At 50.1% G+C, this 10,799-nt stretch overlaps 1 protein-coding gene across 3 annotated transcripts in view; it reads left to right on the forward strand.

Annotated features, from left to right (window-relative positions):
• Positions 1 to 4,314, forward strand: part of LOC111152599 (proprotein convertase subtilisin/kexin type 6) — a 181,789-nt gene extending 177,475 nt beyond the window's left edge. For 2 of the 3 annotated variants that reach the window (XM_022511116.1, XM_022511118.1), the window contains 2 exons: positions 1,384 to 1,496; positions 2,906 to 3,172. In XM_022511116.1, the coding sequence (XP_022366824.1) occupies positions 1,384 to 1,496; positions 2,906 to 3,003 (211 nt within the window). In that variant the 3' untranslated portion in view covers positions 3,004 to 3,172. Of the gene's footprint in view, positions 1 to 1,383; positions 1,497 to 2,905 lie in introns of all 3 variants that reach the window. The other variant, XM_022511117.1, reaches the window with a different exon arrangement.
• The last annotated feature ends 6,485 nt before the right edge of the window (positions 4,315 to 10,799 follow it).

Raw genomic sequence — 10,799 nt, forward strand, 5'->3', positions numbered from 1 at the left:
AGCTGCCCCACTCACTGTTCCGTTGAAGCAGCCCTCAGCCACCGCCTGGGAGTGCTGACCCCAAGCCTTTGAGACCACTGACCTCCCGCTGAGCAGTGAGGAGAGGCCCTAGTTCTGGTCCTACGGGGCTGGTCGGTAAAAGAAGCAGGGATCCCCGGGGGAAGTCATCCCTTGGGCTGTGTATCGGGGTTTGTGGCTGAGACACCCCAAGGTGCGCAGGACCGGCCAGACCCTATCGGCTTCCCCAAAGTGCATAGAAACAGGATCCCACGCAGCAGGCCCCGCCCTACACCCCTGGTTGTCCAGCGGAAGGCCGCTTCAAGGAGAGGCCATCAATCGCCCCCAGGTTGTTGATGGCGTCTAGCTGCGACGGGGCAGGTGGCATGTGTCCTCAGCAAAGAACTGCCCACATGGGGCAGAGGCCAGAGTCCTCAGAGTTGGGCTCCCGCTCCACATGCCCCGCCCACTCCGCCTGAACGCCGCATGCCCCGCCCACCCCGCCTGGGCGCCGCCTCCGGGGCGGTTCCACCTGCGGCGGGAATCCGCGGAGGAGGGCGAAGGGCTGGAGCCTGGTGAGACCCGGGCACCAGGAGCTGGACTGAGAAAAGGCAGTGGGTGCGGCCCTGGGGCTGGGATGGCGAGCTCTTTCTCCTTCTTTTAAGGGCCTGGTGGTCGGTAGTTCGGGCTTGGCAGGCCCTGTGGTCTTCTTCCCAGCTATTCAGTTCTAACCCCGTAGAAGCAGCCACAGTGATCTATAGATGAGCAAATGACTGTTCCAGTACAACTGCTGGATATGGCCTGCGAGCCGCTGTGTGCCACCCCCGTCCCGGGGTCACGGTACTCTGCAGTAGAAAAAGCCCCGGGTCCCATCTCGGGCAAGAACTGCAAGACCCACACCCTGCTCGCTCGCCGTGAAGGCCGCTAAGCCTCCTGGGCCGCAGCAGTCCCCCAGGCCTGCGCTGGGATTGGGTTTGCCACATCCCTGTCCCGGAGTCCCAACGCTATAGCTCAGAGCTGGGCAGCTGCCCAGGGGTGCGTGTGCTGATGCTGCTTGAGGAGCCAGCTGTGGGGCAGGTGCCACAGTGTCCAAGAAAGTGTCACAGGAGCCACAGGAAATCCGTGAGCCACAGGAAATCCGTGAGCCACTGGGGCCTGGGCCCATCAGCCCGCGGCAGACTTCTGCCCACTGGTCGTGACTCTTCACCCGTCCTCAGGGCGATAGTGCAATCAGGCGGGTGGAGGGATGTGCAGACGCTTGTCTGGGGTTTCAGGCCATCACAGTTGCAGGGCGGGCAGGAGGGTAGGGGGGCTCCGGGGGGGGGGGTGCGTGCAGCGCTCGGGCCCCTTCCCGCAGCAGCAGAATGAACCTGTGTCCTCCGGCAGGTGTGACGAGAGCTGCCTGAGCTGTGAAGGCTCCAGCAGGAACTGCAGCAGGTGTAAGACGGGCTTCACACTGCTGGGCAGCACGTGCATCACCAATCACACATGCAGCAACGGTGAGCGCCCTCGGGGCTGCCCTTGGAGAAGCCCAGCTGGTGGCTTGTGGCCAAAAGAGAAAGGAAAAGGAGATGCAGGCACAGCAGCCCTTCTGAAGGGTGGGCGGGCCACCCCTTTGAGTGACCATCGGGCACCCCTCTCCTTCTCCCGTCCCTTTACGCCTCTGTCATTGATCAGTGAGGCATCCTGGCCACAGGCTACTGCTGCTCTGTTTGTTGGGTGACTCTTAAAACTGATTTTGTGCTTGTACTGTTCCCACTCTCATGCGGTGAGCCCCCGTGGCCTGGGTGTGGTGAGTTCTCTTAGGAGAGGCCTGATCTCGGGGCTCCAAGCCAGGGGGCCCAGAGGGTCTCAGCCTCAGAGCCCGCTGTCGAGGCCCGCACATCCCACAGGGAAGCCCTGCGCCTGAGCTGTGGGAGATCCCTGGTTCTCGAGGTCCCCTGGAGACCAGGGAGGGCCATGAAGACATAAACTCTGGGGGAGCCCAGAGTCCAGTTTGGGGATTCCAGGCAGAGGACTCTGGCCTGGAGACGTGGTGTGGCAGGGAAGATTCCATGCTTAGCTGGTCACCAGGAGGAACAGTGAAGGCCAGCTCTGGGCGCTATGAACTGGCTTACAAGAGAGGAACCTAGCAGTCCCATGGAGCCATCCCCGGCCCCGCCCTGGCTGAGCACAGACCCGGAATGTCCTGCAGATCTCAATGTGGCCTCCTTGCCTTGGTGTTTGGTCATTTCTTTGGTTCTCAGAATTGTGCACTTTCAAAGGCTAGGAAGCTCCTTCTTTAGGATGACACCCACTCAGGTTATAGTTCCAACCCGAGAAAGTGAGGTGGTCACAGGAGGGTCTTCCAGGTCCTGTCAGTGACCGGGCAGCTCCAAAAATGAGCAGCCAGCTGGGATGGGCTGGCTTCCCTCCCTTTTCCCCTTCCCCTTTCCATTAGCCTTGACAGCTCTCTCCTTCCTATCCCATTTGGTTTGGAGTGCTCCCAGGACACGGGAGCAGCTTCCCTGCCTGTCCATTCCAGGCTGGTCTTCCTACCCCACCCCCATCCCACCCCAGAGTCTTCCTACTAAGTTTCCCACCACTGCACTTAATCTGGAAAGACAGAGCCACAGGAACCCTGAGTCCTGGCTGGTGCAGCCCTATCCACCTTCCTTGCAACCTCAAGCCCCCCACTTGTCTATACCCGCATGAACCCCTGTGAGCTAGGTGCCCCCTCTGCCATATTCAGGCTACACATGTCACGGGAGGACAGTGAGGACCACTCTGGCTGCTGCCCCCACTTCCTCTGTGACCCCCGTCCCCTCCCAGCCCATCATGGAGCCAGGGAAAGGGGATGGTTGGAACCATCTTAACAGGCCCCGAAGTCTGACATGTCCCCCCTTTCTCTTTCCTGGTGGGACCCCAGCCGATGAGACGTTCTGTGAGATGGTGAAGTCCAACCGGCTCTGCGAACGGAAGCTGTTCATTCAGTTCTGCTGCCGCACGTGCCTCCTGGCTGGGTAGGGGTGCCCCAGCCGACCGCAGAGGGCAGGGCCCCTCCTGTCCATCCGTCCATCCGCCTTTTCTCCACACTGTCAGCCCAGGCCTGTTGCAGGGGTGCCCCGCATCCAACAGCTTTATCTCCCTAGGACCAAGGTCCTTCTGCAGCATCTCTGAGCACCCGGCCTCCATGGGCGGTGGGCCTCCAGGAGGTGTGCCTCTCCAACTCTGCTTGCTGGCTCTGTTCTTCTGGCAAACCCCAAGCGGGAACAGCAGGAATTCTGGGAACCCACAGCTCCAGCTTTGGAGCGGCTTCTGGGACCATAAGTTTACTGAAACTTCAAGACCAAAGCAGAAAGGCAAGATGCTTGGCTTCACCCATCACTCTTCTCCCCATGCTCCCTGCAGCCTCAGTGAATCTCGCCCGCCAGGCCCTGGGCCCACCTCCCTGTGTGGGGTGCCCAGCCGAGCACGCGCCTGCTCCCCCACCTGCCACAAAGCCGTCTGGGGACAGTCCGGTCAGACTGTAAATAGAATAGACATGGGGCCGTGAAATACATGACCACTGGGGATGGAGCATCTGTTTCTCCATAGTCAGCTACTTCTGGAACTGCCGCAAATGTCCTATTCCAAATCTGGATGGGAAGACCCTTCCTCTCTCCACCGCACTGTCCTGTAGGCGAGATGAGCGCCCCTCGTCACCATGTCCTGTCCTGTCTCCAGGAGCCTCCTACTCCGAGTGATCACCTCTCCCTGACGCAGAGCCTCCTGAGGACAGTCCCCGGGAGGCATCCCGGGGTTCAGCCACAAGGAGCCCCAGTGACTTACGCAATTCCTTTTACCAAAATGGAAACCCAGCCCATGAGTCATTAATCTTATCACTGCCCATTTCGTGGAATTGCTTTTTTGAAATACACTTGGCCTCTGCTTGCCGAGAGACTTGTTCTGAAGGCGGTCGCTCCTGTGTCTGTGTGTACTATGAGCCTAATGACACGGTTGGATTTATTTCTGCCAAACCTGTGTAGGCATTTTATAAGCTACATGTTCTAATTTTTACCGGGTTAATTATTTTGACAAATATTTCATATATTTTCATTGAAATGCAGATCTGCTTGATCAATTCCCTTTAATATGGGAGTGACATTTGCCTTAAATTTTTTCGAGCTCGTTCTCCATTTGGTCCTGCTCCCCTCTTGGACTGTAATGCATTTGCCTTGTCCCCTAGGAGCTGGGGGAACCCAGCTGTTGTTTATTGAATCCGTAACTTCAAAAGAGAAATCCACAAAGCAAATACAGTGTTAACCCTAAGTTAATAAAAGAGTTAACATCCCATGACCACGAAGTCCGTATTTCTTTCCAAGGCACAAGAATGAAACGTGGGGGTTGACTGATTTGTGAAACGGCTTTATTTATGGTCTGGGACCTCTTTGATGTCACTAAGCAGAAGGTCTTCCAGCTTGAGCGAATGTTCGGGTAATGAAGTCATGGGGGAAATCATAGAATTCCAGGCCTAGGGTGTCCTTTGGTATATGACCTTCTTCGGGCCACAGAACCCTGGTTGGGTTCTAGGGCCTGAACTTAGCCATGCCCACCGCCTGTCAAGGGGGCGCCCTCCGCAGCCTGGACCACGTGCTTCTTCACCTGTAGCTGTCAAGTGGGACTTAATTAGGTCACAGCTTGTCTTTTGCACAGTGACTGAAATCCCTGTACCCGCGGGTTTTGCGCTACATGGGATTTTTACCATGGCCTCCCTTTGAGCTCAGAAGCTTGTACTTGCTGGGAATCCCACAAACTTTTGGTGTCTATTTGCAGCCTTTATGGCTACACATAAAGGGAATACACCAACTAGAACTGACTTACGGAAAAACAAAAGTGGGTGAGGGGCCCTGTTTTAGGATCCAGGGTTGGGGACACCTGGGTGGCTCAGTCGGTAAAGCGTCTGCCTTCAGCTCAGGTCATGATCCCAGTGTCCTGGGATTGAGCCCCACATCAGGCTCCCTGCTCAGTGGGGAGCCTGCTTCTCCCTCTCCCATTCCCCCTACTTGTGCTCTCTCTCTATTAAATTATAATTAAAAAAAAAATTCCAGGATTGACTCAGAACTTCAGGAATAGTGCAGCTGGGCCTTGGGACCCCTGGAACGCATTAACTGTGACCTGGACTCTCATTGCATTGTAGCCTGTCCTCCTCGCCTCTCCAGCTGGTAGGAGAAATGACAAGACCACTGACATCTCCCAAACAAAACTGGTACAAATCAAGTTTCCTAGGCAAGCTTTCTGAATCTGCTTCTTGGCCCCGGTTCTCCTGCTTCGCTTCAGTGTTCATCCAGGCCCATCCGCTGTGGCCACAGGAACAGCTGATCTTGCAGGACAAGGCAGCAGGGAGCTTTCCCGCCAGAGGAGGGGAGCACCGTGTAGCTCTCAGAAGGCGGGGGGTAGGCCACAGAACCCAACAGCTGCCTACCATGAGCATGAATCAGGTGGAGCTGTCAGTGCGAGGCAACGAAGTAATGAGCGAGTGTGTTCGGGAGACAGTAACCAGGACTAGGGCAGAACATTGGTAAGGGTTCAACTTCTCCCATGAGACAGGCATTGAATCAAAACGAGCAATTGCTAAGTACTTCCGGTGCAAGGTACTATGTTAGCCCCCTGGAGCTTTTTCCCCCCGCGGAGAGCTAGGGTCGAACATGTTTGGGACCAAATCAGGAATAAATTCCTTTTATTCCCAAGGGACACTAAGTAGGAGAAGCTAACCAGGCAGCCTCACAGCTCATGTCCCCTCATAGTAGTGGCTGGGTCAGCCAGTCCTGGGGCTGCTGAGGGTAGCGGCAAGCTGAGAAGCTGTTCGCAAAGTCCTCAGGACAAAACACCGCCTTGTTAAAAAGGACCGACCACAGAAAATGCCTGTTCACACATGGCCCAACTTTAAGGATACTTGGACTCAGCAGGGGCGGGACATATTAGTGAATTTTGTTTTATGTGATAAAGTCATAGATCATCTCCCCGAAATCTGTTGTTTCGTGGACTGAGGCTCATAGAGGCAAACTGACTTGCTTTGGGGCACACGCTGGCGAGGTGCCTCCCTTCCTGTCTCTAGGGAGGGAGGCTGGCTCTTTGTAGGAGGGGGAATTAATTTTACAGTTGGCCAAATCCAGCCATGATGCATTTGTTTTAACCTGGCTTTATTTCCAGGAGATGATAGTTTTCTGACCTTGTCCCCAAATTCTTTGGCACCTCACAGTGGTCCCCATGGGCTCATTTCCATCCCTCCCAGGCCACTGCAGACATGATACTTTGTAACTCTTGAAAGGGTTGGAGCAAGCTGCACTTTTTACAGAAGATATACCTATAATGGAAAGGGGAGGAACTGAGCTTTAAAGAACCAGGACAATATGGTGTAAATGGGGGCAGCCATAGAGTGCGCTTGGATTTGGAGAGACGGCCCTCCACTGCATTTGAATCACCATCACATGGCTAAAGAGGGCTGTATGCTTCCATGCTTAAGGTATAATGGGGCCCCTGGGAGCAGGTGAGGGGTGGAGGTCCAGATCCAAGGATGGAAAGGGAAGTAGGTGGAGAAGTGAAGCAGAAAGGACATTTTAATGAAAACAAACAGGGATAATGGAAACCAAGGACATTCTCCAGCATCTTAACGTTCTGCCCGTTATGCTGGGAGGCAGCTGGGTTCTGGCTACTGTGCGAAAAGGAGTCTGTATCCTACCCCAGTCTTCTCTACTGCTTTCTTTCCTTGAACCCAGGCCTTATCCTTCCTGGCTGGTTGCCCAAGGCCAGGCTCTGTGGTTTGTCTGTGCACAGAACAGCACCCCTAGGTGATACAGCACTGAGTACCTACCAGAACCCAGGGTCTTGGGGCTCAGTTCCCAGCACCTGAAGTTCCCCCTCACCCCACCCACACAATGTATCAGCCACACTAGGAGTGATCAGATACCTCTTAGGCTCCCTTTTGAGCAAGAGGAACCAAAGTGCTCAGAGCAGAGACCATGCTGTTGCCAAAAACAGTGGTTCTCAACCTATTGGTGATTTCTGTCTCCTAGGGGGTATTTGTCAATGTCTGGAGACATTTGTGGTTGTCATAACGGGAGGTGTGTACTGACATCTTGTGAGTAGAAGCCAGGGACACTGTTAAACATCCTGCAGTGCACAGGACAGCCCCACAATAAAGAATTATCTAGCCCCAGAAATGTCAACAGTGCTGAGGTTGAGAAACCCTACCCAAAAGAAAAGAAATTTAAAAAAGGTAATCTCAACTTCATAGGGATGTCGTACAATGAATAAAATCACCTATAGTTTATGTCTCTTCACGTCCTGAAGCAAGAGAAATCCACGCAATTTTCCTTTTTCGAAGTAAAGAAACTCCTTTTAATCCACAAAAAGGGCCAAGTAAAATTAGCTCTCCGGTCTAAGGACTCCACCTGGCGGTCCTCTCTGGAATTAAGTGTTCTGGATTATTTCAATTTCACTTTTTTATTTTGAGACAATCTCAAAGTAAAATTATAGAAAAGTTGCAAATAGAGTACAGAGAAATATTTTTCTGAACAATTTGAGAGTAAATGATTGATACAATACCCTATTACCTCCAAAATACTTTAGAGTCTTTTCCTATCAACAAGGACTTTCTACACAGCCACCAGGATCTGGAAGTTCATACTGATGTATTATTACCATCTAATCCTCTGACTGGATTCAAGTTTTGTGAATTGTCCCCGTAAATGCCCTTAGCAAAAGGATCCTCTTTAGGTCACTCTTTGCATTTAGTCATTATGTCTTTTCAATCTCCTTCAATCTAGAACAATTCATCAGTTCCCTGACTTTCATGCCCTTGAACCTTTTAAAGACTACAGGCTCGTTATTTGTAGGCTGTCCTTCAGTTTGTATTTATCTGAGGTTTCCTCCCATTTCCATTCAGGTCATGCATCTTGGACAGGAATCTCTCAGAAGTGATGCTGTGTCCTTCTAATCGCATTCTAGTAAGTGAATCATGATTTTGATTTGTTCCATTATTGGTGATATTAACACTGATCACTTGATTAGGGTTTTCCCCATCCCAACCCCCACCCCTACCTACTAAAGGATGTCTGCTTTTAGCATTGTCCATGACATCATGCTGAAGATCCCAGCCAGTGAAACAAGGCAAAAAATAAAGAACTAGTATAAGAATTGGAAAGAAAGAGGGGTGCCTGGGTGGCTCAGGGGGTTAAAGCCTCTGTCTTCAGCTGAGGTTCTGGGATCGAGCCCCACATCCGGCTCTCTGCTCAGTGCGGAGCCTGCTTCCCTATCTCTCTCTCTACCTGCCTCTCTGCCTACTTGTGATCTCTCTCTCTGTCAAATAAATAAAATCTTAAAAAAAAAAAAAGAATTGGAAAGAAAGAAATCAAACTGTCATTATTCTCAAATGGCACGGTTATGTACGTAGAAAACCCAAGAGAATGGTTATGAACTATTAGAATTAATAAGTGAATTTAGCAAGACTGCTGGATACAGTGCTAGTATTAATTATATTTCAACTAGAAATTGTTGAAATTGTATTTCAACTATATCTTAGTGTAGCAGAAACTAATAATTAGGACATGGGATTTTTTTTTTTTTTTAGCTTTTGATGCTTCTTTAGATTTTTTTAAAAGACTTTATTTATTTATTTGACAGACAGAGATCACAAGTAGGGAGAGAGGCAGGCAGAGAGAGAGGAAGGGAAGCAGGCTCCCTGCTTCGCAAAGAGCCCAATGCAGGGCTTGATCCCAGGACCCCGGGATCATGACCTGAGCTGAAGGCAGAGGCTTAACCCACTGAGCCACCCAGGCGCCCCTCAAACTGGAAATTATCCAAATGTTCATCAACAGCAGAATGAATAAACTGGAATATTCACATAATGAAATACTATATAAGGATCGTCGGTTAACTACATCTACACACAAATACAATGTTAAGCAAGAGACACATAAGGTATAATTTTATTTGCATAAATATAAAAGTAAGCAAAACTAACCTATATAAGATGTTACCACTGGGGCAAGCATGTGACTGAAAGGACAAGAAGGGAGCTTCTAGATCCGGATGCCAGTTATTTGGGTATGCTTGGGTTGCGTTCTGTTGCGAGTATATCATAATTCAATAAAAAGTTCAAAAAGAATCAATTCCAGGGGGACTGTAGAGCTACGTGTGAAAGGAAAAACAATTAAGCTGCCAGTAGACGACAACAACAAAATATCTGGGGGCACAACCCTCTAACCAGAAAGGAAAAGATGAATTGAATTACATAAAAATTAGAAACTTCTAGTCATCAAACAATACCACTGAGAGTGGAAAGGCTAATAAGCAGAAAAACTTTTCCTGTCCCAAACCTACATGACTGCAGTGAAATCCACACCCTGGAACAAGAGGACAAAAGACAGTCAATGGGTAGGGCTTCCTGAGCTTAATTCTTCCTCTGATGACTCCTCTCGAATTAGACCATCTAAAAAGCTTGTTCCCGTTGCAAAATGAGTAAGGAGGCCCCTCTCATAGCCCTTTGATTTGAAGTGCAGCCCAGATTATAACTTGGTGATTTGGGGAATAGGATGTTAACCTAAACAGAACAAAATGGATTACAATTTGTGTTTTGCAGCATTGGTGACTTCTAAGAGTACAGTATTTCTGGTCTCTGTGAATTCTTTTGTATTTAAGCAGTTTAGACAAAAAAAAAAGTGCAAAGGCAAGCCACAGAGTGTGCTCACACCCAGAATATATAAAGCAATCCCATAAATCAATAAGAAAAAGGGACACAATCCAGTAGGGAAAAAAAAGAAACAAATGGACCAGAGACTTAAATGAGCACTTTGCAAAAGATATCCAAATAGACAACATACAAGAGAAGGTCCTCAACCTCATTACTTATTAGAAAAAAGCTAATCAAAACAATAGTGAAATAACACTACACAGTTACCAGAATTCCCACAATTTTAAAAAATATTTTTATCATCATCATCATTTGGAAGCACGACTGCAAGCGCATGCGCGCAAGAGAGCGCATGTGCACATGGAGGAGCAGAAGGAGAGAGATAATCCCAAGCAGGCTCCATGTGGAGCCCAAAGAGGGTCTAGATCCCTCTACCTGGAGATCATGACCGGATCTGAGTCCCATGCTTGACTGACTGACCCGCCCAGGCTCCTTGGAATCACCACAATTACAGTGACAATACTAATGAGGCTTAGGTTGAAAGCATGGAAACCCTTACCCACAGCTGGAGTATGTATATTATTTCAGCCTCTTGGTCTGTTAGGCATTACCTATTACCATACCCTATGTCCCAGAAGTTCTACTTCTGGAGAAGCTCAAGCATGTGTACATTGGATCCATGTACAAGAAAATGCATAGCAGCATTGTTCAGAATAGCCCCAAAGGGAAACAACCCTAATGTCCATCAACAGCAGAATGGCTAAATTATGGTAGAAGATATACACTGGAATTCTACACAGCAGCGAAAGGAAACAAACCCTTGCTGCATGCGACCTGGATGGATTCCAGTGGTAATACAAAGCCAAAGAAATCAGGCAGGAAAGCACATTGCATGATTCTATTTGTATCAAAACCAAGCAGAAGTTGGGGAGCCTGGGTGGCTCAGTTGGTTAAGGGTCTGCCTTCCACTGGGGTCATGATTCCAGGGTCCTGGGATTCAGCCCATGTTGGTTGGGATTCCTATTCAGTGGGAGTTGGCTTCTCCCTCTCTCTCTGCCTGTACCCCCCAACCCCCCCCCAACTGTGCTTTCTCTCTCTCAAATAAATAAGTAAAATCTTTTTTTTTTAAGGCAAAACTAATCTATGGTGT

The sequence above is a fragment of the Enhydra lutris genome, unplaced genomic scaffold (assembly GCF_002288905.1).
Source record: "Enhydra lutris kenyoni isolate GAN:26980312 unplaced genomic scaffold, ASM228890v2 scaffoldscaffold29, whole genome shotgun sequence".
Lineage (NCBI taxonomy): Eukaryota > Metazoa > Chordata > Mammalia > Carnivora > Mustelidae > Enhydra > Enhydra lutris.